Source organism: Madurella fahalii, assembly GCF_045866475.1.
Source record: "Madurella fahalii IFM 68171 DNA, scaffold_5, whole genome shotgun sequence".
NCBI lineage: Eukaryota > Fungi > Ascomycota > Sordariomycetes > Sordariales > Madurella > Madurella fahalii.
The window spans coordinates 546,732-571,973 of NW_027263975.1; the positions used below are offsets into that span (position 1 = coordinate 546,732).

At 53.6% G+C, this 25,242-nt stretch overlaps 10 protein-coding genes across 10 annotated transcripts, besides 2 other annotated features; 8 read left to right on the top strand and 2 right to left on the bottom strand.

The window, feature by feature from the left end:
• Positions 1-356: 356 nt before the first annotated feature.
• SET5_2 (SET domain-containing protein 5) lies at positions 357-1,643 on the top strand (the record flags this gene model as incomplete). Its single annotated transcript, XM_071064136.1, has 1 exon — positions 357-1,643. The coding sequence occupies one exon, from the start codon at positions 357-359 to the stop codon at positions 1,641-1,643; it is 1,287 nt and encodes a 428-aa protein (XP_070920237.1).
• Positions 1,644-5,136: 3,493 nt separating this feature from the next.
• MFIFM68171_08717 (NAD-dependent epimerase/dehydratase) lies at positions 5,137-6,161 on the top strand (the record flags this gene model as incomplete). Its single annotated transcript, XM_071064137.1, has 3 exons — positions 5,137-5,499; positions 5,556-5,729; positions 5,802-6,161. The coding sequence occupies 3 exons, from the start codon at positions 5,137-5,139 to the stop codon at positions 6,159-6,161; spliced, it is 897 nt and encodes a 298-aa protein (XP_070920238.1).
• A 984-nt stretch (positions 6,162-7,145) lies between these two features.
• Positions 7,146-7,577, top strand: MFIFM68171_08718 (Glyoxalase/Bleomycin resistance; the record flags this gene model as incomplete). Its single annotated transcript, XM_071064138.1, has 1 exon — positions 7,146-7,577. The coding sequence occupies one exon, from the start codon at positions 7,146-7,148 to the stop codon at positions 7,575-7,577; it is 432 nt and encodes a 143-aa protein (XP_070920239.1).
• A 1,097-nt stretch (positions 7,578-8,674) lies between these two features.
• MFIFM68171_08719 (VOC domain-containing protein) lies at positions 8,675-9,472 on the top strand (the record flags this gene model as incomplete). Its single annotated transcript, XM_071064139.1, has 1 exon — positions 8,675-9,472. One exon carries the CDS (start codon positions 8,675-8,677, stop codon positions 9,470-9,472), a length of 798 nt encoding a protein of 265 aa, XP_070920240.1.
• A 1,767-nt stretch (positions 9,473-11,239) lies between these two features.
• MFIFM68171_08720 (uncharacterized protein) lies at positions 11,240-12,654 on the top strand (the record flags this gene model as incomplete). Its single annotated transcript, XM_071064140.1, has 2 exons — positions 11,240-12,523; positions 12,574-12,654. 2 exons carry the CDS (start codon positions 11,240-11,242, stop codon positions 12,652-12,654), a joined length of 1,365 nt encoding a protein of 454 aa, XP_070920241.1.
• Positions 12,655-13,573: 919 nt separating this feature from the next.
• Positions 13,574-14,441, top strand: MFIFM68171_08721 (uncharacterized protein; the record flags this gene model as incomplete). The annotated part of the gene is made up of 2 exons (XM_071064141.1): positions 13,574-13,998; positions 14,090-14,441. The coding sequence occupies 2 exons, from the start codon at positions 13,574-13,576 to the stop codon at positions 14,439-14,441; spliced, it is 777 nt and encodes a 258-aa protein (XP_070920242.1).
• A 2,181-nt stretch (positions 14,442-16,622) lies between these two features.
• On the top strand, positions 16,623-18,608 carry MFIFM68171_08722 (uncharacterized protein; the record flags this gene model as incomplete). The annotated part of the gene is made up of 1 exon (XM_071064142.1): positions 16,623-18,608. The coding sequence occupies one exon, from the start codon at positions 16,623-16,625 to the stop codon at positions 18,606-18,608; it is 1,986 nt and encodes a 661-aa protein (XP_070920243.1).
• Positions 18,609-20,586: 1,978 nt separating this feature from the next.
• MFIFM68171_08723 (uncharacterized protein) lies at positions 20,587-21,955 on the bottom strand (the record flags this gene model as incomplete). Its single annotated transcript, XM_071064143.1, has 2 exons — positions 20,587-21,039; positions 21,110-21,955. The coding sequence occupies 2 exons, from the start codon at positions 21,953-21,955 to the stop codon at positions 20,587-20,589; spliced, it is 1,299 nt and encodes a 432-aa protein (XP_070920244.1).
• Positions 21,956-22,771: 816 nt separating this feature from the next.
• MFIFM68171_08724 (uncharacterized protein) lies at positions 22,772-23,061 on the bottom strand (the record flags this gene model as incomplete). Its single annotated transcript, XM_071064144.1, has 2 exons — positions 22,772-22,908; positions 22,992-23,061. The coding sequence occupies 2 exons, from the start codon at positions 23,059-23,061 to the stop codon at positions 22,772-22,774; spliced, it is 207 nt and encodes a 68-aa protein (XP_070920245.1).
• Positions 23,062-23,953: 892 nt separating this feature from the next.
• Positions 23,954-23,983: a sequence feature (Short protein (MFIFM68171_08725, GAB1318515.1) was converted to a misc_feature.).
• A 64-nt stretch (positions 23,984-24,047) lies between these two features.
• Positions 24,048-24,068: a sequence feature (Short protein (MFIFM68171_08725, GAB1318515.1) was converted to a misc_feature.).
• A 61-nt stretch (positions 24,069-24,129) lies between these two features.
• On the top strand, positions 24,130-24,755 carry MFIFM68171_08726 (uncharacterized protein; the record flags this gene model as incomplete). Its single annotated transcript, XM_071064145.1, has 4 exons — positions 24,130-24,160; positions 24,228-24,343; positions 24,412-24,502; positions 24,559-24,755. 4 exons carry the CDS (start codon positions 24,130-24,132, stop codon positions 24,753-24,755), a joined length of 435 nt encoding a protein of 144 aa, XP_070920246.1.
• Positions 24,756-25,242: the final 487 nt, after the last annotated feature.

The window sequence follows — 25,242 nt, forward strand, 5'->3', positions numbered from 1 at the left end:
GTTTGATTCACCGAGTAATTAGCACTCCTTGGTATCGTACAAACGAGGGCACCACAACGCGAAACCCCCGCCGTGAATACCTCATCCAACGAATTTGTGATTAGTACAGGCGTCGTGTTGAGGTTTCCAAAGCTCGACTGCAAATCGTGGATCAATTGGTCCAGCTTTGATGCCACGGTCAAAGTTCCGAGGTGTTCTTGGCTGCTCGGCCCCTGAGCGTTTCAGCCACCATCTGAAACGCGAAACATTTGACGGAAGCCCCCGATACCAGAAACGGCGAGGACGTCATTGACGGAGTTCCTCTTCATCCAGCGACAACCGAATCAGCTAGCAGTTCCACAGAACAGCAAGAAAGAATGCGGGCCGTTCTCCTCTTGTTGCTGGCCGAGTGTGCCGCTGCATCCTCGATCTCAGATACTTGCCTCTGGCCGCCGCTCCCTCCTCTTCGGCTTACGTGCGGCGTTGATGAAATTCAAGAACAACGGAACTTGCCAAATACCAGGTTCTCACAGCAAAAGCCTGATGTTCCCGCACCGCCGCTGTCGAAATGGGAATCCACTGGCCAATGCGCCGGCCCTTACTGCATCTTCACCAACCGCGGGTTCTCCGGCGGACGGGGGATTGTCACAATCACCACCAGCGCCAATATCAAAAAGCTCAAGAAGCTCCTAGACCCCCCCAAGGACCAAAGAGAACCTCCCGACACACCACAACCATTCTATCTCGCCCATATTAAGGGCAAAGGGCTCGGCCTCCTCGCCAACACCACCCTCCACCGCGGCGCCCCCCTCATGAAGATATCACCGGCGGTCGTCATCCACCGCAACTTTCTCGAGCAGATCCCCGCGCACACCCAAGCACCCCTCCTCGAAGCCGCCATCTCCCTCCTCCCCGATCCGCTGCGGCAATCCTTCCTCTCGCAAATGAGCCACGACCAGCACCAACACCATCACCCCGGCTCCCCCTCCTCCCCGGCACACAAGATCAGCGCCATCCTGGCCACCAACTCCTTCCAGCTGGACCTCGGCGGCGGCAGCGGCGCGCGGGGCCTCGAGGGGCACCACTACGCCAACTTCCCCGAGGCGTCGCGTTTCAACCACGACTGCCGGCCCAACGTGGCCTTCTATGTGGACCCGGCGACGCTGGCGCACACGACCACAGTCGTGCGGGACGTGCGGCCGGGCGAGGAGCTGTCCATCTCGTACCTGGACCCGTTGGAGGCGCGGGAGGGGAGGCAGGAGCGGGCGAGGCAGGTGTGGGGGTTCGAGTGCGGGTGCTCGCAGTGCGCGATGGCCGGGGCCCAGGCGGGCCGGTCGGACGCGAGGCTGAGGGAGATCGCGGAGATTGAGGGGCGGCTGGGGAACTGGCTGAGCAGAGGGGTGAACGCGAAGTTGTTGGAGAGGCTGGTGCGGCTGTATCGCGAGGAGAGGCTGGACGCTAAGGTCGCCGGGGCGTACACCCTGGTGGCGTTGAATTATAACATGCTGGGGGATGCGAAGAGGGCGGTCAGGTATGCGAAGCTGGCGGAGGAGGCTGTCGTGATTGAGAATGGGGGTGGGGCGGGAGATGCAGATGCCATGAGGGTCTTGGCGGGGAAACCGAAGGAGCATTTTACTTGGAGGAAGAGATTGCAGAGATACTAAGGTAGGTAGACAACCGAGCGTCAACCCGAGGGGCTTTGTGTAAAACAGCCATCTGCGTTGGTAAAAAGTGAAGTTTCACGTTCCAACACTCCCAGCCGCTCCTGCTGCCAGCTGTTTAGTCACGCTCTCGACCGAGGCAGGACAGTTGAATGACGAATCGCCGAAACATCTCTTTCCACGATCTTCTCCAACTCAGAACAAAACACCCCGCCTCTGTTCTCTTGCCTTCTTTCTTTTCGCGTTCCACATCCTCGAAGACGGCTGCAAGAGGTATCACCAACAACCATGTCGGCTCCTCGGCGTAGGCACGAGCCTTGTGCAATACTGCGCGATTAAGGTAACCCATGTCTGTTTGATTTGAAGATGCCATCGCTACTTGTCGCGTCCCCACCGTGGTTTTCAACCTCCACATTCTCGTTCCAGATATTGACCAGGCTGCCAATGCCCTTATCGAGAAGTGGTAGACCGAGGTTAAACCCGATAATTATCCGTACTGCGTTCTACGCGGTGTTGCTTTGCCAGGCGCCGCCTAAATCCTCTGGGTTCCACGGCCGTCTACCAATCAGTTGTTTGGCCATCCCTTCACCATCTCCAGACCCATCCGGACCGACTACCAACCCTTTATTATTCTTTGCTCTCCCCCTAATTCGGCGGGTTTTTGTGTTTAGATGTGTGCATTCCTACCGTTTCATTATTGATCTCCGCTGGTTCCGAGAACTCAACATGGGAACGAGGAGGGAAAGATGTGGTGTTGGGGTGGGTAGAGTTGAAGAGATTTCAGGGCCCAGACGGGTTGACTGGGTTGAGTTAGAGACGGCCTTGTGCAAATCGACCCCGCCTTGCCTTCTTCCTGTCTATTGGTCCCTATGGTTTTGGCTGACGTTTGTGTCCTTCAAATTACAAGACTTTTTGCACCCTCTCCTCGTCAGGTCTTGCTGCAAGGCTTATGAAATATTATTCTCGATCAAGCTTGCCGCTGGTGCACCTCTCTGGCATCTATTCATCCTCGTGCTTGTAGGGCGAGTATCACTAGGGGTCACTGAGTCGGTTAAGAGGAAAGTTCCCAATAACAATGTTGTTAATTAGTATCACAATTAGTGGAGAGACAATCATCTTATCTGTTGAATCTGTGACGCCGGCTTCCAATCTACCAACTTCATGGGACCACAAGGCACACAATTCTGGGAACCGACCATAACTTTATTGAGGCTCGTAACAGACTTAATTCGATACACAACCCCTCGTTGTTTTATTAGCTTCTTGTTATCGTCTTCAGCATCGTCTGAGTGAAAGCATTGCCGACCCAACTGAGACTCTTACTACGATGATTTGTCATGTTCGTGAAACATTTTGATTATGGACAATGCAAGAGATTCAATGAAATGATTAACCGAACATGTCTATAAATGACCTTTGACTGGCTGACTAGGAGTGCGATTACGGTCAATGGTAAACTTCGTTATCAACAACGATGATTCACATGGAACAGCGGGTTATTCATTGTGGATATCAATGAAGGACCCTTTGTGTGGGTAGCCCTTTTTTGATGCTAATTAGCAAGCTTATCGGAAGACCACGACTTTCCGTTCCTGCTTTCATCTGATACTCATATCTTTTTTGTTACGTCAGACGCGTCAGGAAAGCAGACGCGTTCTCTGGGTTTTGTTCCACGTGCCGTTGTTCGATGGCCCACACAATAGGAAATCAATTTACCTAAGACGTAGATTGCTGCTGCAACAAAATTCCCTCCCCTCCTCCAGATATTCAGAGAAATATTACCGACTTGATCCAAATTCTCAACAGAAAATTGAGAGACGTACATTGAAGTCATCAGACATTCATCAGGAGTAAACATGTCGTAAGTGAAACGCAATGCTCTTCTGGCCCGATCATCCAAACATCCAGGCGACTTGTTTTGAGGCTGATGTACTAATGCGAGTTCCAGGCTATTCGACTTCGATAACCGCGAGTACTACCGCACCACAGTTAGAAAAGGGCGAGCTACTAACTCCTAATCGGTTCCACAGAATACGTCGATTTTGTCCCGATCCGCACACAAGCACAGCACCTTGTGGAGCACCTATTGGGAGAGGGTAACGACTGGGGCCGCATTTACCGCGAGGCACGGTATGGGCGGTTCCTGGCGGAAGCCGGGAGTGTAAGGGAACAGTGGTTCGCGGCGATCGTCGCTGAGCTATGCTTGAGGGGTAGGTTTACGAACTTTGCCGGTGCCATCTAAGTGGATTGAGCTAATGGTCGCGGTCGTAGTCGTTGGGGCCGCCCTAGACGGAATCCGTCAATAACACCCCTGCGCGGGTCTCTACCTGCGCTGGTCTTGATGCGATGATGTCGGCGTCCCGGGGTCGGACATAAAAGATCGAAGGCGCAAGAAAAGCTTGGGCGAAACATTATACCCTAATTCCCCCTCTCTCAAACCGCTCTATGCGTCAACCGCTGCGCTAAGCAAGACCACTTTTGCTTCTCACCAAGTCACCACCGACGTCGCCTGCGTCAAGACCTAGTCAAGCTTCATTACCACACAGCGCGTTTCCGCTGTTTGCGTCTTGGCTCAAAATATGCAGACATCCCAGGGACAAAGTCGCAGTCCAATTTCTAGCGGGCCATCCAATATCGTAAGTCGTCCGGCCGATTGGGAACTTGGAATCGTTTATAACATATATATAGCCCCACAGACTCGTTCTCGCCTCTCTCTCGCTCACCCATACGACACATCCCAAACCCATTAACTCTTCACGACTGTGCCTCGTGGCGAAATACAGTGGATGTCCGGTCCCGACCAAGACTTCCCGGGGCGGGGCCGATGTTCCGCCGGCAGAAGTTCCCGAAGTGGGTCCCCCATCCAAGAAGCGAGCTCTATTCCGGTCCGGGGGTTGCGGAGAAAGCGATGATTAGTAATCGGCACCCGCCCGTCCGTTAGCGGCTGCTATTGGAAGCAAGTTCCCCCGCGTCTGACAGTGAGGCAGTGGCAGGTTTGTTCTTGGCCCTGTCCTGGCCGCTTCCTGGCTACTCCCAGTTCTCGACATGAAGAGTAATCATGCAGCAGCTGTGATTTGCAGCTTTGCTTGCTTGACGGCTGATTACTGAACGATGCCTCCCGCTGGTGCAAGACTGCGAAATACTGCGGCTTTGCTTTCGCACAAAAAAATCCGCCGCTTCGGGTTTTGACGACAAATCCACGACTCGGCTCGATGGTGCTGACGACACCCCCGCAATGACGCATCGATGTAAGCTCCGATGATTGGGATGGTTGCCTTAGTGGCCTGAATTATACGGCGATAGCTGGGTTGCGGCGATCGTTTTGGATGCAGATATAATGTCTGGGACTGCACCTCTGCAATAACGCAACTCGACACCACTCATCACAGTTCACTCTCACTCTCACTCTCACTCTCACGACCATTCAGCCTCAACAGCAACGCTCTGCTCACTCCTTCTGTCCTTCAAAGATTCCACCTCAACCCAGCATCGCAAAATGCACATCACAGTCGTCCCCGCATCGCCCAAGACCGGCCAGGCCACCATCCGAGCCCTCCTCGCCGACCCCTCCAACCCCACTGTCAAGGGCGTCTACCGTGACTTGGCCAAGGTTCCCGCCGAGTTCAAGTCCAACCCTCGCTTCGAAGCAGTGCAGGGCAACGTCGAAGATGCATCCAGCCTCGACTTCGCTGGTTCCGATGCAGTCTTAAACATTACGCCACCTCTCTACGACGATCAGGATATTATCGCTCACGCGCGTCTGGTCTCGGCAAATACTAAGGCCGCTCTTCTGAAAGCGGGGTCTGTGAAGAGACTTGTCTTGCTGTCGAGCGTGGGAGCTCAGTACGACCACGGAGTCGTAAGTCCTGCCTCTCTCTCAGCCGTATCATTAGTCGCTAACACTAAGTGACCCAGGGAGAGATCCTGACAAATCATGAGGCAGAGGTGATCTTGAAGGATGCGGCGCCAGAGGTGGTATACGTCCGCTGCGCGTACTTTATGGAGAACTGGGCCACCTCCATCGAGACAGTCAAAGAGGCGTCCTTCTTCTTCTCGACAGTCACTCCACTGGATTATGCGCTTCCAATGGCAAGTCTCCCGCTACTGGCGCTCCACACAAACGTCCGGTTCCAAAATTACTAACTCGGCGATTACCGCCAGATCGCCGTACAAGACATCGGAACAACTTGCGCCGCAGAACTTCTTGCCGCAGGCAACACTCTTGGGTCGAAGCCGTACATCTTCGACCTTCACGGCCCTCGCCAGTATAACTCGCTAGACGTGCAGCGGGCGTTTGAGCAGGTATCGGGTAAAAGCGTCGAGGTTCGCCCTGTCGAAAAGGCTGGTCTGCTGGACTTCTACAGTGCCGTGCTTCCGCCCTCGGCCGCGAAGCACTTCACCGAGATGAACGAGAGCTTTCTCCCTGGTGGAATCCTCCATGAGAACCCTAACCCGACCGGGGAGATTCGCTACGGCAAGACTGAGCTGGTGGATGCGGTGAAGCAGATGTACGGCGCTTGAAGAGGGGATGGGACGTGTGTGTGGAAGATTTAGTATTTCCTGCTTCTAAAATCAGACCTCGCGGCTGTGCCATTTCGGCATGCTACCTTGACCGCAACGGCTGTTCATTGCGGAGGTGATTCGGAGCATGGGGTCGGAGCCGAAACCCACTACCTACCTAGGCAGATCGGAACACTCCACGTTAGTTTCAAGTCCAATGAATCCAAGAAACATAAAGCTTCGCATGCAACTAGTTCCCGTCTCGAGAGAATAGCAAAACTTGACTGTGGTTTTACGCGCATCACATGATTAATTAACAGCATATTGGTGATCAGAAGGCCCCGGAGCTAATAAAGCCCCTGGCAGCCCTTCTCTTTCCCCGAACCTGGTCAAACCCCTAGAAGGGTTGTGGGGCAGCGGCTATGCTACCACCTGACTGGGAGACATGCGCCCGTTCGCCCGAGTTCGCTCTATTTCACGTCGGTTACTTCGAGATATTCGAGCGACGATGCTCACTTGGGCGGGTTGGATGGGTTAGGCCGTCTCCGCGTCTTGGCTGCGTGGGGGTTCCCTGGCGTAGGGTCCAGCCTATCCAATTTCCAGGGCTCGATTGGTAGATAGGGATACGTTAACGCAGACATCTCGTGCTCGTAGATTGCCGCTTTTGGCTTAAACTACCGCTAGAGATGCTTGAGATGATTCGGCACTACTCTAGAGACGCATTGCCATGGACTCGGGCCTGGTAGGTCAGAATGTCCGATCTGACATTGCATATCATCCCCGCTGTGGGGATGCTCTTCAGACGAGTGCCTGTTTACGTCATCGTATCGGTGTCCGACGGTCTCCGCATTCACACCTAATGATATCCCCCGCTTATAACCACATCTGAAGCGGATATAAACCGCTGTACACGGCTGTTCACTAATAGGGTTGAGATTCAGCATTGACCACTCCTGAAGCCACAAGTATCCTCCCAACTCCAGAACCACAACATTTACGGTCGCCATGCCTCCGAAACTGGGACAAGTCGTCGAGACGGTGCTCTACACGACGGACGCGCAAAAGCTCGCAGAGTGGTACAAGGATGTACTAGGACTGGAAGCCTTTATCGAGCTCCCCGCTGTCGTCGGATTTTCCTTGCCAAACCACACCATCTTGCTCATCTTCAACCGGACCATGACAACCGAGGATCGCCCTATTGAAGGGCGCGGTGTGATCCCCAAGCACGGCATAACTGGCACGGGTCTCGGCCAGCATCTATCTTTCGCTTGCTCTGGCGAGGAGGAGCTTCGCGAATGGGAGGAGCATTTTGCGTCCAAGAATGTTGAGGTTATAGGAAGGATGGATTGGGAGAGGGGCGGGAAGTCGATCTATATCAAGGACTGGGAGGGGCATGTGCTTGAGATCATGACTAGGGGGGTGTGGTCTGTGTATTGACTGCTCGGGGGTATTTGCTCTCATCTATGACATCGTTTTCTTTAGCACGTCAATTGTGTGCCCAGTCTCGAAGCCCAACTTCCGAGACAGCGCTCGCCCCCCGTTTAACAAGACCTATTCCTAATCACCACATATACTGTCCGTGTCCGGTATCGCTTTTATGCCGACTTGAACTGCATAGATGTCCTTGCCCGGTGAGGGGCCAGACCGTATCCAGCAACACTCCCAAGTGATTCTTCTCCTCTGTCGGACTGATGATACGGTGTCGCCCCGAAGAAACCAGTCAAACAAGGCCTTGCAGTACATGATGCCATATGTATGCTCCCCGGGAGTGAAGGATGAGGTTACAAAAAACGCTGCTCCTGCTCCGTTCCTGTTTAATGCCTCTATCCAGTAAGCCGACAAGACGCACTAAGGGCGACACTACTCGTTGCGGCTGTTAGTATAGCAACAACCGGAGCACCTAGGTGTTGGGAAACTCTTCCCCTCTTTTTCATCTTGAACTTTTGCATCGTAACGGTGTACCGGCCGACAGTTTCAAGTTGCCTCCAGCTCGATCTCGGTTGTATTCTCTTGGCTAATAATTTCCCAAGGTGTCACAGGGACTGTTACACAACAGCAGCTTTCGGGTGCTTTCAGAAGTCTTTCAATTAGGGTGTGCCGGAATAAGCTAAGAAATCTCACAGCAGAGCTGAAACCCAAATTCTTCTGTTTCCATGCCACAAACCATCCAGTTTAGTGAGATGTGGAATAAGTCAACATCTGAATATGAACACAAATTCCTAAAACTGCCTTAGGTACCTCGACTTTGTGAAATTTCCAAACCTTGGACCTGTGGTCTGCCCGGCCAATCCATGTAAATAGGATGACGTCTCCCGTGCCGTAGAACGCCCGGACTGATTATTTTCATGCGTCCCGACGAAGCGGACTAAATGCCAACCCGTCTGACAACCGTGCATAGGAGTTTTGGCCGTCGTGGTCGTAGCTCACCTAAGGTGACGAAACCTTTCTGAACAAATTTCACTTCCCCACTTCCGACTTCCGCCTTCCGGCTCCGGGCTTGGGTACCAACATCAATCAAACCGTGCACCGCAAAAATGGACCGGATGTGTTTCATTCCAGGACCGGAAGCCAAAGATGAGCTCTTCAAGGCCCAGGGCCATATATTCTTTGATCGCCGGACAGCGCTTGACTTCGCCGACGAGTTTGTTCTCAAAGCGCCGGGCGGCCAGAACGGGAACACCTCGATTCTCTATCAGACCATGTTGACCTGCCTGAGCGAAGGCGACCAAGTCGACATCTGGTTTGGCCTGCGCGACGCTGATCCGGCCAAGGGCGATGAGGTCGATCCCTCTGGCGAGCAGGTGGGACACACGTGGGCGATCCTACACACAGCTGATGGACGGGAGAAGCATCTCTGGGAGGTCGGCCGCCGCACACCGCCGCCGAGCGACGCGCAGGCCGTGCGCGCTTTCAATGCCTACCGTGATGCACTGGCCGTGTTTCGCGGAGAGCAACCGCCCCAGCCACTGCCCATCCCCACCCTTGCCCGGCACACCCAGGAGCAGCGCGAGTGGAACGGCAAGCCCGTCATCTCGCGTGCGCTGGCGCCTTCCAATTTGTATTACTCCTCCGGCAGGACATGGTTCTTCGTCGATCTGAGCCCACCCGGCGACGTCCAGAGTCCCGCAGTGCTGTCCCGACCGATGCGGGCATTCGATGCCCTTATCCTTGCCGCGCTGATGACGCTCGTCATGGGACAGCCGCCGCAGGTCTTTGGCATTAGCAGCACCCTTGAAGGCCTGGGGAAGATGCCTCTAGCATTCACAAGAGCACATTATGAGGCGGATGACCGTTTGGAGCCATCGGCTGACAGGCCATTGCTGGTGATGTGACGGTAGCGAAGAAGCAGGGGACCGGTTTTGTACCTCTGTGGACCGGCCGGGCGTCCAAGGAGGGTATTCCGTTTAACGCGGAAGGGGTGGAAGAACCCGGGTTGCCAGTCATGGAGGAACCGCTGGTCAAAAGGTGTCCGAGGCAGCCATTGCCAGGACTGGTTACAAGGGGTCGTATCGCGGTATCTGTTTAGGTTGGGAAGTCTGGGGTGGCTAGAGAGGGGCCATAAATAGGCTAGTAATAACTCGGCAAATTCGGATCTGTTAACTCTGCTGTCGAGTAACGCCGACGACTACTTTCAGTTACCTAGCGGGAGAAGGAGGGATACTTATTTATCATTACCTAGACTGTATAGCCCAGCGCTGGCAAATCCGAAACGCTGGTGACACCACAATGCCCAATCAGGTAGCACTATAACCTACTTAGGCCATTACGGTGCCCGGCTGGGTGTCATTATGTTACCGGCGCAGGTGCTATTGTCAGTGGTGGACGATACGGCCAGTGTAAGGCAACCTCATGATCAAGACCCGCCCTGCACCGGTTAGATAAGGTATTCATCGAGTACTTATTCTTAATTTACCAGCCCATTAGGCTTGTCGTTGCTCAGCAAGCCGCACGTCTTCTTCTACAACAAAGGTCCACTCAAGGCGTCCTTCAACATGGACATGCGAGCCACGGCTCAGTTCCTGACTGGTCCGATGGAGTTATTCAGCCTGCAGAACTTCGGGGCGACTTTTACCGTGCCGGGCATCGTGGCCGTCAGGCTTAGCTTTTCGCGTGTGTTAGGAAGTGTCGAAGGCAGCGTGACACTGCACAACAAGGTGGGTGTCCACGTCATTCTCGCCAACTGGTAGTCGACTTGGTTAAGGGATTACACTCTTTCCTACCAAACTGGTAGCGATGAATATTCGCCAACACATCCACTTTTTTTACTTGTCAGTCTACCAGCGTTTTTCTTGCAAATTATTAGGTACGTACTCTTGGAAATAGTGACTGATTCTGTGTATCAGCGATTTGAGCAGCAGCTAGTGAAGAATGAAAGCAAAATCCGATCACCGGTTAAATTTACCTGGAGGCTTACCATGATTTGTAGCCTCCGAACACAAGATCTATATCCTTCGCGTTCAGTACTCTCCTAATTGCACCAAAGCCCCAAATAGTAGAAGCTCTGTGTACTGTGGTTATGGACGAGGTCTGCCTGTTTCGATTGGCGATGGCAAAAACGGAAAAAAAGAAGAAAGGGGCAGAAGAAGCACAAATTCGGTCGATGACGTCAGAGGCTATCCTGGCGTTCCACAGCGGGAGTATCCGCTCTGTTCCAGAGGAGCAAAATGTAACGTCTTTGCTGAGGGATGGTCAGAAAACTATTCGGCGAATGCAAAGCCACGTTTCAGGGCGGGCATGCGGACGGGCGAGTTGTAATTGAGAATGGCAGCCAAGGCATTATCAGAGTGGTAGGGGGCGAGATCCAATGCCGCCCCACTTCCATCGTCATTGATCGCCCAGGGCCCCAACCAAGGCAGGTACTCGCGTGCCTGCCTTTGCTTCCTCGCGTTACCCTTTCGCGTTTCGCAGTTCGGTTTCCGGCGCTCGCACTGGACTCGCCTTTAAATATCTCGGAACAAGCTTATCTACAACGATATTTTGGTTCTTAATCAGCAGCGCACACCCACCTCCGCCATCACGATCGATTCTGCCGCTATACTCCCTCCAAAACCGGGTGGGACACGAGATACGGACGACGGGAAGCAAGTCCCCGTCTAATCATGGCGGGCGCCGGCCTGTTGGAGTGTTTCGTCGGGGCCATCCAGGCCAGCCTTTCGGTGCTCCTGGTGATGTTCTACGGCGGCACAGCAGCATACCTCAACTTGATTGATCGGCCGGGCACGAGACCCATCTCCAAAATATGCGTCCGCATATTCCTTCCGGCGCTGCTAATCACAAAAGTGGGCTCGGAGCTGCACACCAGCTCTGCCAGTCGCTACCTCGTTATTGTTGTGTGGGGCATCGCCTGTCACGTCGTCTCATTTGCGATTGGCATCTTTGCCCACCGCGGCCTGGGCATGCCCGACTGGACCACCGTCGCCATCTTGATTAACAACACTACGAGCTATCCGCTCCTCCTCATCACCGCCTTGGAGGATACGGGCATTCTGCGCACCCTCGTCGTCGCGGACGAGACGACCCAGGAAGCCATCGAGCGCGCGAAATCCTACTTTCTAGTCTTTTCCACCATCTCAAACTGCATCACATTTGCCATTGGGCCCCGCCTCATCGATTCCGAGCACGAAGCGGAAGAGGGCGAAGGCAAGATCGAGAACGGTGATGCCGGCCCCCCTAATGACGTGTCCGCCCCGGATGTGGAGGCCAACGAGCAAACCCGGTTGCTCCGCCCACAGCCGCGTCCGCTCCCATCGTCATTCCCGTCCCGAACTAACAGCTTCTTCCTCACCCGCCCGAACAGTCAACGCCCCAAGCCGGAGCCCAAGGAGGACCATCGGCGGCCTTGGCTGGTGCCGCCGAAACAATGGGCTCGGCTCACTCCTCGGACCAAGTGGTGGTTCCTATTCATTGTTGACTTCTTCAACGCTCCTCTCGTTGGCGCCATCATCGGCGCCATTGTTGGCTTGGTTCCAGCCCTCCATCGCGCCTTCTTCAACAGCTCAAGCGACGGTGGCATCTTTACCGCCTGGCTGACGGCGTCTCTGAAGAGGGTCGGGGGCCTGTTTGTGACTCTACCCGTCGTCGTTGCTGGCGTGTCCCTCTTCTGCTCCGTGCGGGAGGCGAGGCGGAACAATGAGAGCGCCGTGAACATGCCGTGGGGGACAGTCAGCTTCATCCTCTTTGTGCGCTTCATCGCCTGGCCCGCTATGTCCATCCCGATCATCTACCTGCTCGCTTCCAAGACCAACCTCGTCGGGTCGGACCCAATCCTCTGGTTTACCCTGATGATGATGCCCACGGGTCCTCCGGCTATGAAGTTGATTACCCTCGTCCAGGTCGCGGATGCATCAAAGGAGGACGAGTCCGTTATTTCCAAGCTGCTCACGGTAGGTCCAGTCCTTGGCTGTCCATCTGGAGATGACCTAACTCTCCACAGATATCCTATATCATCTCGCCCATTTTGTCGCTTACCGTTGTTGGGAGTCTGATGGCGAGCCAAGCGTCTATCCCATCATGATGTGTTTTCTAGGTCCTGGGTTCATATCTGTCACATTTTGAGAAATATCTCGATACTTCCGGGCCAAGGTAGCAGGCCGGTTCATGCTTGTATACCGATTGTGCGATAATATAAGGTAGAGATGTTCGGGCCGAAGCCAGGGACTGTATCTATGATGCCCTACGAAGTAGAGAATGACCTAAACGTTTCTTCATTCAGTATCCGCTACTAACGTAATCTGTATACGACACCCTAGCCTGCATACCAGCTGAATTTTCCCCAATCTCCAGGACGCCAACTATTTCAGAACTCTCAAATCTTCTCCCAAACAACTTTTCAAGTCCTAGACTTCCGGACGACTACTATAGCTACCTCTCGCCCCCCCCCCCCCCCCCCCCCCCCCCCCCCCCCAAAAAACAAAAAAAAAAAAAAAAAAAAAAAAAAACACACAACCCTGCCACGGCCCGAATGAGGTTTCGATACCTGCCCGTCGACCGCGCAATAGCTTAGGGGGGAAAGACACTAAAGATGGGTCTTAGAATGCGAGGACTTTCTAGATGAGGTAGGAGGGAATGGGAGAGTTATTATGTCCTCAATTGTCTAACTAATTAATTTGGTTGATGTCTTTTGCTATGTTGTTCAACTTGAATTGGTCGTAATGTAAGGATTGAATTGTCGTCGAATTGTATATAAACCGGTGCTAGTATGGGTACAGCTGTATATTATTACGTTAACTACTGCCGAATATACCTAAGGCACCAAAGCCTTTGAGTTTAGTCACTTATGTTAGCCCAACTGGGATGTGGCTGGCGCAACACAGCCCCACTCGGTATCAAGCGTCCGGCTTGGGCTTCAACCCCGGGATGCTACTGACGCAGCGTTCAGCTCGACTGCTATGATCAACTAGGCTGATTCCTCGCTGATCCCGCCTGTTCTATCAATGGCGGGCGCAAGAAGCAAGCAGCCTGTCGACGGGCTCTTCCTCTTGTCCCTGGATGGTGGCGGGGTGCGGGGCCTCTCCAGCCTGCTCGTCTTGAAGCAGATCATGGAGGCCATCGACCCGAAGCACCCCCCAAAGCCATGCGAATATTTTGATATGATTGGGGGCACTTCTACCGGCGGCTTGATCGCTATCATGCTGCGGAGGATGCGCTTAACCGTCGACGAATGCATCCTCGCCTACAGCGAGCCCGCCTCCAAGGTCTTCAACAAAGTCAACCATCGCATCAACATTCGGAACGGCGAGACCCAAGGACGATTCGATCATATCGCTCTCAAGCGAGAGATCAAGTCATTGCTCAAGAGCCACCGGATGGACCCGGAATCCCCGTTGGCGGACCCCGACGAAGGTGGTTCCTGCAAAGTGTAATTATGCGTGAATTCCTCGCGAGCCCTCTCTCGTGCAAATCCCGCTAGCCGTGTGCGAGTATTGCCGACGCAGCCTGTGATGAACCAGGTTTGTCTGCGCTACAAATCAACGGACCAGTCATCCAGTAGTGTTCTCCTTATACTATAACCCAAGGCGAGGAAGCGAATGGTTCCCCACGGTTACCATATGGAGAGCAGCTCGTGCCACATCAGCAGCCACCACCTTCTTTTACCCCATCAACATCGACGGCGAAACGTTTATAGACGGCGCAACGGGGGCCAACAATCCAGTCAACTATCTCTGGTCAGAAGCCGGCGACATATGGGGCGACGGGAAAGGCCTGGACGAGTCGCTGGTGCAGTGTCTCGTATCAATTGGTACCAGAAAACCAGACCTGGGCCCTTTGGCCCCGATATTGCCGATGTGGGCAGAGCTTTGAGGGTGGTCTCTACCGATACAGAAGTTACGGCGAGCATCTTTCAAAGACACCACTCTAGTTTATTTCAAAGCGACTCTGCATTCCGCTTCAACGTCGACACCGGCCTCGAATCCGTGCGTCTTCAGGACGTTTCAAAATGGAAGGAAATCAATGCCGCAACCCACACATATCTCCAGGGGAGGACACGTTCATCAAGCTCAAAAAATGCGCCTCTAAGCTTCAGCAACGTCAGTGTAGGCCTCCAGTTACCTTAGTTTGGCATGGTTTTGAACAGTGACTGATTCGCGGACGGAGCATAAAGGGACGAAACAACTCGTCGAAGGTATAACTCGATTTGTCCAACCGTCTATCGCATATCCGAACGATCCAGAGCATCACATCAAAAGCACTGACTTATTGTGGCTCACTCACACAGCCGTGTACGGACTCTGGGCTTCCAACAGAGCCACGAGCTCCACACTGTGGTATCTTCTGCCAGCCGACAAACGCGTTGCGCACTCCCGAACCTCGGTTGCCGCATCCGTGGCTCAGTTGCTCCCGTCAGTAGCCAATCCTCACCAACCACCCTATTCCGACAGTACGCCGCCGATCTCCCGGAGCTTGTACTTTCAGTGTCGAGCAGAACCGTCGTCTCATGGACTTGGTGATTCTGGTCGAGGACAACATTCCATTTCTGCTCGGCACGTCCTGGTTTCTCTGGTTTGCCAGGCATTCCTCCTGGATCAGGATCCTGCCCGATCCAAGGACCTAATTCGCCGTCTCCTAATGTTGACCCCGTCGGAGCGGCAGGAGGTCCAGAGCGTCATCAAGGACCCGTACGCACTATCCATAGACGATCTATTTAGGCTGCTAATATCTGCAATCGCTACAGCAGACAGGCCAGCTAGCATTGCCATCGATAACTTTCATCTCATCCCCGAGACGGAGGTCAAAGCTTTCCTCTCGACCCTCATCTCAGAGTTCGACAAGCAGTTCCAGCTTGCCGTGAAGAGAATTCCACTCGTTCTATCCGGGCGTTCCACATATCAGTTCACTTTGGACTTTGCATTTGTATCAGCAGTTGACGATAAGACCGAGTACAACGAATGCATCCGGTCCTTGCACTTTCAAGAATGGAATGCCCAGCGAGATCAGATCGACAATCTGGATGTGGGGACTAACGAATGGATCCTGACGCATCCGCAGTATGAAGCCTGGTGGGCGGCGCATAAGGGAGTCCTCTGGATTGAGGGGAAACGGGGTAGTAGCAAATCGGTTTTGGCGCGCTGTTTACAGAAAAGAGTAGGCCAGGGAAAAACCCGTAGGTACCCGAATAGGTTAAACCCGTTGAACCGTGGATAGGCCGGGTAGGTACCCAGATGTATGTAGTAGGTAGGTAATGTACATGATAAGCGAGCGCCTCGGATAAGCGAGCGCCTCACTTTTTCCTACCCTACAACAACTATCTTTAATTACAACATAACAATACTAGGAACTAACTATAATTACATCAGAAACAGCTGAATCAGATGATTCTGCAGCCTCCCAGCAAGTACGGGCATTATGGCCAGGCTTGCCACACACACCACAGCACCGAACCTTCGTACGACCCCCCCCCCCCCCCTGTACTACTACCATCCGGCTGTGTTTCTTCTACTACCTCCCCACCTATGGCCTTCTTGGCCAGTAGATCCTGTACATCTTATACAGTAAGTGACCCCCCAAGCTGTACACGTGTTTTTTTGGCCCTCCGTCGCTTACTTAGTGCCTCGTTGGCCTTGCGGAGCGAAGAGACCTCTGACCGAAGAAGGGCTACCTGGTGCATTACAGCCATCGTACCTTTGGTAAGCTGGTCAACAGCAGCTCCCCGCGAACAAAACCGATACTCCCTCTCGTCCTCATCGTGACAGACTGGTAGTTGAAACGCTCCACGCATTGTAATAAGCTTTGCAGCTACTTCCAACACCCCTTCTGAGTAACAGGTGAGCCATCGAAAATTCGGGGGGTTGCTCGAAGGAAGGCCGCTGATTTAAGACGGCATGGCAGCTCGAAGGGGCTCCAACAGCGCGTGTGGGGGTTCAGCTCGGGTTCTTCCTCAGCTGACTTTCATTCCCCGCTTCCCCGGCTGTGCATCCCCCGGCTACTTCGACACATAGAAACTCGGCACACGGCAGCCGCTGCTTTTCACTGTTCCATTGCAAAATGCCGAAAGTTCCTTCTATTGCTTCGTGCAGAGTTTGTAGGGAGCTGTACGAGAAGGGCAAGGACTCCTTCACCTTGGATCCCGAAGCGCTCGTCAGCTCTGCCGATGGCGGATGCCCCGCTTGTCAGCTCCTGCGGAGCGGTCTTGCCCATGCGCGGCCAAACTTCGCCAAGGAGCTTGACAAGGTCGACGTAAAAAGACAATCAGGCGCGCCCCTAGCTTTGACATATCTCGTCAAGGGATCCCCTTCACAGGAGACGGTGGAGATATACGCCCACAAAGACTCACCCACGAGATACCCATGGATTGGGTTCGGGACTGAGGTTTCATCCGATTCTTCCTCGGATAATTGCTTCAGCCTCGTGCAGGGCTGGATTCAGAATTGCCTGGCAAATCATTCTCAGTGTCCACTCGATCGTCTTCCGGAACTCCCTACGCGGGTCGTTCATGTCGGGTCGGCCAGCCGGCCACCGCGTCTTGTTATCACGAGAGAACATCCCCGTTCAGAGTACCTTGCCCTTAGCCACTGCTGGGGCCCGCCCGCGAAAGCTGCAGTCACCATAAAGACCACGGCAGACACGCTGCAGCAGTTCCAAACCGAGATCCCCTGGGCTCTTCTGAGCAACACCTTCCGCGACGCCATCTTGATTACCCGACGACTGGGTTTCCAATATGTCTGGATAGACTCCTTGTGCATCATCCAAGGCGATGCTCAGGACTGGGCTATTGAAGCGGCCAAAATGGCCTCGGTATATGCCAATGCCTTTCTCGTCATAGCCGCCAGCGGTGCACCGGACGGAGACGGAGGTTGCTTCCGTGGTGAGCGCGATGCGAGTACAGAGGGAGTGCTGCGCATGGAATGTCCGGGCATGGACGACGGGATCACAGCCTTTGCTTACGCCAGGCGTTCCAGAAAAGGGTTCTACTCTGCCCTAGCAGAGATGCGCGGAGGCGAGTATTCCCACGGCTGGAAATCAGCGCTCGGACAACCTCTCGAAACACGGGCCTGGACGTTCCAAGAGGAGGAGCTCGCTACGCGCATCCTGTTTTACACCGATGACGAGCTCCAGTGGCGATGCTTTCAGGTCAACGCGTGCGAGTGCCGGGGCTCCCGCAATGTCCCTGGACCTAGCGGCGTCCGTCACACGCTGACCAAGTTCGCAGGAGGAGGAAGCACTACTAAACCAGTCCCCCGTGACGGCGCAAAGCGGCAAACTTCTCAGCAGAAAGTAGAAGCCTGGTACTCCATCGTCTCAGAATATACGCGCCGTGATATGACCTACATTTCAGACCGACTACCTGGAATTTCCGGCATTGCGACCTGCTGGGAGCGAGCTGAACGTGATACCTACCACGCCGGACTGTGGGAGCGAGAGCTCCCTCATCATCTCCTCTGGTACTCCCATTCCATTGGACCGAGGGCACTTATACGAGGCTCCGCAAGGCACCCAGAGTACTACGCCCCGTCTTGGTCATGGGCGTCTATCACTGGTTCTGTGATACACATGCGGGATGTTGGTGATATCCATGTCCGCGTTGTGGATGTCTCTACGGAACCAGCCACGGAGAATCGCTTCGGCCCACTGAAACGCGGGAATTTGGTCCTAATTGGTTTCTTGATACCAATCAAGTTAGAGCTCATACCTACAATATCACCAGAGTATCCCCCTATTATCAAGATTATCGATACCCGTGCCAACATGGAGGCCCAAGATCTTGGTGGCGTCACCCCCGACGTCCAAACAACGAATGGTGACTTGGAAATAGGATTCCATGAGGTTCACTATTTACTTCCGGTTGCGTGTCGGAGAGAGATAAACGGCGTGGTTTTGACCACGACAATGCCCATCGTCTCTCTGGTGCTGAGGAAGTCGAGATGCTCCACGAAATCATTCGAAAGGGTGGGGTTCTCGAGCACAGCGTATATGTCCGGGTGGGAAGGGCTCACCCGTGGCATTATTGAAAGAGAGATCAATATTTTGTAGGTGTTAATGAGGGATCCAGCTGACGGGGTAAAGTGTTGATAAATTTGAGTATTCTGAAAAAAAGAAAAAAAAAAATGACCTTATGATCTGGAGGCGATTTTCAAGGCGGGATAGCTGGATTCATTACTGAGCTCCATCTGAATCTTCTCTAGACCTCTTCGTCATATCGACTATATAGTTCTTGCAGCCAATCCTCCAGTGTCTGACCATTGCAGCAGACTCTCGCAGTCAGGGGTGGGAGCCAGAGTTGGCACCGACCATACGCTTGCCTCGTAGAGAAACAGCCCGCATTATCATGATTATCGCACACGTTGTGTTAGTGCGATAAAGTCCGGAAATGAGGTCTGGTTATACACTCCCACCCGCTTCAAGCCGTGGATAGCATCGATTTTGTTGATCACCAAACGCGCTGGGGACGCTCAACAACGGATGGTCTTGGCTTCGCTTTCAGTTCTCAACGCTGATTCAGGCCATAGCAGAGACCGTGCCGGAAAGTTGGTTTGACGCGGCTCGTAGTTGGCTTGATGGTGGCCACGAACATGCCTTGGCCGATACTTGCTGCGGAAACGAGATTGACTTCCAGGACCCTTCTGCAGATCCGTAGAGAGGTCAACCTTCCCCTCCAGACAGGCGATGTTCTGGGTATAGTCCCGAACCAGCTTGCCAGCGTCACGCAATCCAAGGATGAAGCGATGTGCTATTGGACTGGCGTGCTTAACGGTCTGACGCATCTTGGTGATGCCGCTGTAGAAGATAGGCGTTCTTTCCAGATCAGAGAGAACCGACGAATAAAAGAGACGGCGTTTCCTAAGGGAATAAATACATTCTTTGATCGAAAGTCCTAAGTTTAGTGAGAGGCGGGTGGGAAGGGAAGCGGGAATACGTACAGGAATACCTGCATTTGTGCTGATGCTAGCCCCTGTGATGGTTACAATCTTGGATGCGACACCAAATAGGCTCGTGATGCTATCGAGGGCTAGAATGACCCTAGATTTGGTTGGTAGCGAATCCATAGTTAATTGGTGGTGTCGTTGGCAGAAGAAGTAGGTAGAATCGCGTCACGTCAGAAAGTATTCGGCTCGCTTATAAAGTACGTTAGAAGCTTTGTATCATTTAAAGCCTGGCTATCGTTCCCCAGTCTATAGGCTAGGCGAGGCTTGAGGCCGCGAGGTTCCTAGGGAGGATCCTAGAAACACGAAGCCCAGAATTGGCTACTAATATAGGAGACTCTGAGGCAAAAACGGAGGCTAAGCCAAAGGGCTCCCAACTACTAGTAAGTCAAGTCCTCCCCATCTTAATCACCCTACTTTCTGATCACCTTTTATATTTACACCGCCTTTTTAATCCAACTATTTCAACTTACTACAACTAGACAATGTCTAACCAAATCAGCTTATTCTTTTACTAGTTTTACTCATAGCTAGCTACTTAAGTAACGACGAGCTAGAGAACTCCAGAACATGGTATTTTATTGTCTCCTCAGGCGCCACCTCTCCAAAAGCATCATCCCTTTATATAGATCAGTGCTAATAATACTTCCAGGATATTCATCTTCTTTAAAGGCTCTATCTTAAGAAGGTAAAAATCCATTCTCAAGCTCGGCAATACTAGAAGTAGATATCAAACAAGCCTTAAGCTCACGATTAAAAGAACCTTTGAAGTACCATATATATACGTGGATTTGATAGAACTCTGTCCACCGGTCAGCTGTTACTCCAATCCCGGCTTGGGTTTGCTTTAGTCTAGGTGTATTTGTAGCATTAACACAAGAAATGTTCAGGGCAATTCATAGCAATGACTACCATGCACTGAGCATGCACTGAGATATCAAGTTTTTACACAATATACAACTGCACGCCCACTCAACAACCGTAACGGCGTCTCCGTAAGAATCAATCATTTCGCTGAACACGATCGATACAGAGCCCCTCGAGCGGACCATCCGACGTCCACTCCAGGGCTGTATCCCACCGGCTACCTACCTTACCCGTGCCTCGCACTCCCGCTTCAACCGGTCCATCAACTCCACCGCCTCCTTCGCATGCTCTTCCACTTTCAGATCCAGGATGAAGTCCCACCTGCGCAGCAAACTCCCCGGCTCCTTGAGACACCCATCGGGGTCATCACCCTCACCACATAGAATAGCGCCCGTGCCCCGGCTGGACTCGACAATGCGCTGCGTGCGCGACCGACGGACCCGGTTGTATGCCTGCAGCGCCAATCGGGCCTCGGCTGGGTTGGTGGCGTGGCTCAGCAGCGTCGACAGCACGAGGCTGTCCTCGAGAGACATGCCGCCGCCGGACCCTTGCCAGGGCGTGGTAGCGTGGGCGGCGTCGCCCGTGATGCAGATTGCACCGGAGACGTAGGTCCGCGCGGGGAGGTGGTGCTCCCAGAGGTACATCGCTGGTTGCGATGGTTGTTGGCAGAGGAGCTGGTTTTGTACCATTCGTTAGTCGGTGGATGCGACATGGAGAGCGCCGTAAAGAGAGGGAAACTCATACCGAGTCGACCGCCCTGGAGAGGTGCGGCGGCCAGTTCTGGTACAACCTCGTCAGCTCGTCTGCACTCACGGTCCGAACCCAGCGGTCGGACCCCTCGGCTTCCTCCTCCTTGGCAGCCACGACGAGCTGCACCAGCTGGCCGTTGCCGAGCAGGTTGTGCATGAGGAAGCACCCGCGGCCAATCCACGAGTGCTCGTGCGGGTCCTCGAAGTTGACGGCGTCCTTGCCGAGGCTGGCCTGGGCGGCCGCGTACGGCTGCAGCGTCATGGCGGTCCACCAGCCCGTGTTGCGCGGGGATGCGGCCGGGTCGTCCGCGCCCAGCACAAGCTTCCGGACGACGCTGTGGATGCCGTCGGCGCCGATGAGAATGTCGCACTCGTGGGTAGTGCCGTCGGCGAAGTGCAGAGTCAGGGATTCGTCTTTGGCCTTCTCCACTCTGTCGAGCTTCTTGGAGACATGCATACGCTCCGGGGGCACGTCGGCCAGCAGCTCGCGCAGGAAGTCGGCGCGATGGACGACGCTGACGAGCCGCTTGTTGCCCGAGGTGGTGTAGTCCACCTCGTCGACGACGCATCCTGGCTTGTCTCCCTCGGCCAACAAGAAGCGTACGCCCCGCATTGCTACAGCTCCGGCACGCTCAAGGCATTGAGAGGAGCCCATGAGATCGAGAGCGGCCAACGCGTTGCGAGCCACTCCGATGGCCATGCCCGCTTCCTTAAATGCGGCGCTGGATTCAAAGATGTGTCCATCGATGTACGGGTGTTGGAGTAGCGCATGGAGGAGGGATGCGCCGGCGAGGCCACCGCCAGAGATAACGATGCGGATTGTGCGGTGTGTGTCAGGCATAATGATGATTCTGTCTTGGGAAATTTTGAAATTGAATGAACGCCCTCAAGATTGGCCAGCGTTAAATGCAAGCGGCTAAGAAAAGGCGGCACCTGCTGGGACTTACTGACGTAGATGTGGACTTGGAGCTGGTAAACTAATACGGATGCACAGTCCGCAGCCTCACCAAGTACCCCGTATGTCGATTCGGCGTTGGCAGGTCCGCGGGTGCTGCTGCGCCGCCAGCGCAGCAAACTCACTAGGGCGCTAAGTTGCGGCAGGAAAAGCAGTAAATGGATTGTAGATGGGTGATACAGTACAGCACCAACATCACTCCGTCGTTGGTTCTCTACGTTCCATCGAGACCCAACGTTGCATCAATGTGCCCTAACCGCTTAGTTGTTGGCTCAGTCTTGCAGGCTACGGTCCAGACCGTCCGTCTAAATAGGTCGATAGTATCTACCTGCCTAATCCGGATATAAAGGCCAAATTCAAAGACAAACAGCAGCTGCAGTCTACAGCGCCTCGAGCTCCGCCTCGCACTTCCGCTACCCGCGCATCTTCTCCATGATAAGTTCGGTACTTTACAAGCGAGCTGGTTTAATTCATTATGGTTTGCGCATGGATGAGGCCCAGAGACGATCCGGGAAAACGTCATCACTTCGTACGTGTCAATCCATGTTCACCCAAGGTACCGCTCGCAGCTATGCGTACCTCGGCGTAAATGCCCTTGTCTACGATACATGTACATGTGCGCACACAGCCTGCTCCGCCATTCTCAATGTGCCCCGCAGGACAGGTATCTCTCTAACTCAGTACCTAATTACCCTACCGAGCCTACTCCTTGAAAACAAAGTCGGGATCGAACTCGGTGGTGCCATCACGCTTAGCCTTTTTCTTGAAAACAAAGTCCGGGTCGAACTCGGTCGTTCCGTCCCGAGCATGGAAGTGGTGGTGGTGGTGGCCTGGCTGGTCTACGTGCATGTGAGTCTCGGTGAGATGGGCCCTAGTAGATGAGGGAGGCCTAGGGACCGTGTTCAAATTCAAACGAACGTACGTGCAGTAGTCACCACGGGTGCAGCTGCAGCAATGACTGCAAAGAGGCTGGCGATGAGGATTGGTTTCATGTGTCTGAGACAAGGTTTGACGGCAATGAGGCAGTGTAGTTTGAGTGTCTTGTTGAAAGCTGAAAAGTTAGGTTCAAGTTTGCAGCGAATCCTTGTCGAGCGGAAAGAGGGTGGATTTTATCTCTCACGGCGGATGCGGCACGTCATTGATTCCGCCATAGCATCAGGAACTGTCGTGGCAAGGGTAGATACCTAGGTAATCATGGTAATGCGTCGAGTGTCCCTGAGGAGCCAATCAACGTGTTTAGCCTCACTCAGTCTGTTTGCTCAGTGGCCGGCCAACACCTTCGCCAACATCACAACCGGTTGGTGGCAAGGATGTAGACTTCCCATCCTGAGGCGCTGTACCGACTTGTCTTACTGGTCGTGATGGTTTCACTGCCTATGCATGGGACATAGTGCGGGTCTATCCAGCTCCGCACAGTACTGTTTACACCAACGTCTCATCGATGTGGGCCCCAACACGGAGTTGAATCAACAGGCACCTGTCTAGTACCGCTGAAAGCGCCCCTTGGCCACGGACGGGCAGCAAGGTTCCGGCCCAGGATGGGGAGGCAGTGTGATTCACGGACTTGGCCTCCGTCCAAGCAGGGCCACCCAACTTCTTGTAACAGCAAGCCTTAGACCGCCTCTCGCGATACCCTCCGACTCCTGCATTCTCTCCATGGTTATCTCGAACTTCATCTTCAAGTTGCCGACATGCTAAACGAGGAGAAGAGGCTGTTCCTGGACGAGGACGGCGAAGGCCAAGAGTCCACAGACTGCACTATCTCGCTCAAAAGCAACCGCTCTCTAAGCATCTCCTTGGCTTCCAACAGGTTGTTGTTGGCAGCCTGCCTACTTCTAAGTGGGACCGTGTTCTTCCTCTCGGAAAGAGCCCAAGGAACGAAGAATGGCCGGCCCGAGATTGCAGAACCATACTGTACGTAAAGATTCATAACGTTCATGACAGAGTCGGTGTCAATTGTTACTGATGGCGCTTCCAGCTCCCGCCAACGCTGTTATAGAATACGAGTACCGAGGCGTGATACGCAACGACTCCCGCTTTATGGGCTACCCGGGTCCCGAATGGGAGAATCGATGCACGAATTGATGGCGGGTGAGTCCCCTTCCCTCTGTTATGCCTGACTCGCCTGGCACCAGGTTCCTAATGATCGATGAAACAGGAACCCTCATACGGGTATCCAACGAGGAACTGAAGCTGACGGGCTCCGACTCGATACCATTAAAAAGCGGCGGATACGCCGCGGGGCTTGGTGTTGGCCATAATCTTCACTGCGTGGTATGACCATCCCTGGGCTTGACGCCGACTCTATATGTGGAGCAAGATCGTTTTCTCACAGTAAATAGAAGCAAATCAAGATGTTCCTATACCGCGAACACTTCTACCCAAATCTAGATCCCTACGGAGAAGACTTTGACTACCTTCAATCCCATGCAGGTGGGTATTCCGATCTGGCTGGACGCCTTGAAGATCGATATTGACGCGTGGTCTAGATCACTGTCTCGACTTCATACGTCAGGGAATTCTTTGTCATTTGGATTACTCTTTGTACACAGTGTACTGGGGCGAGCGCAGACAGGATATATCGACTCACCGCGATCCTCCGGTGCAAAAATGCGTGAACTGGGACAAGTTGAAGATCTGGATGACGGAAAGGGCAGCGAATACAGACGAGCTGGTGAGGCCATAATGGATAGGCATTGTGCCTTACCATATAGCCTCGAGTTAGGCTCTCCGTCATAGCAGAGAGAAACACAGTTCGACTTACCACTTATATGTTACCAAGTCCCCATCACCCCAGTGACTGCTGTCGACTTAGATGCACCAGTGTAGAGAATGGTGACCTCACATCCCTCGATTCCTCACCGACGCGGAGTCTCGGACTTCGGGCCAAAGGTTTATGCCAAACTTGCCCACTTCTGAGGACTTGACTCCAACGTGGGCTGTGCTCCAACACATTTTCAAAAATTAAGTCACTCATTGCAGCAACCGTCCATGTTGGCTACCATGTTTTGTAAATTTATGCACTCAGTATGTACAGAAGCATTACGATGGCGGCACGGATATCACCGGAGCCAATAACGACGGCCACGCCGTTGGATCCGAACAAGGCACCTAAGCAAGGAATCCCTGTCCCGCTCGTGCCGTTCCAGCGCTCCCGCTGTGCCATCCGAGGC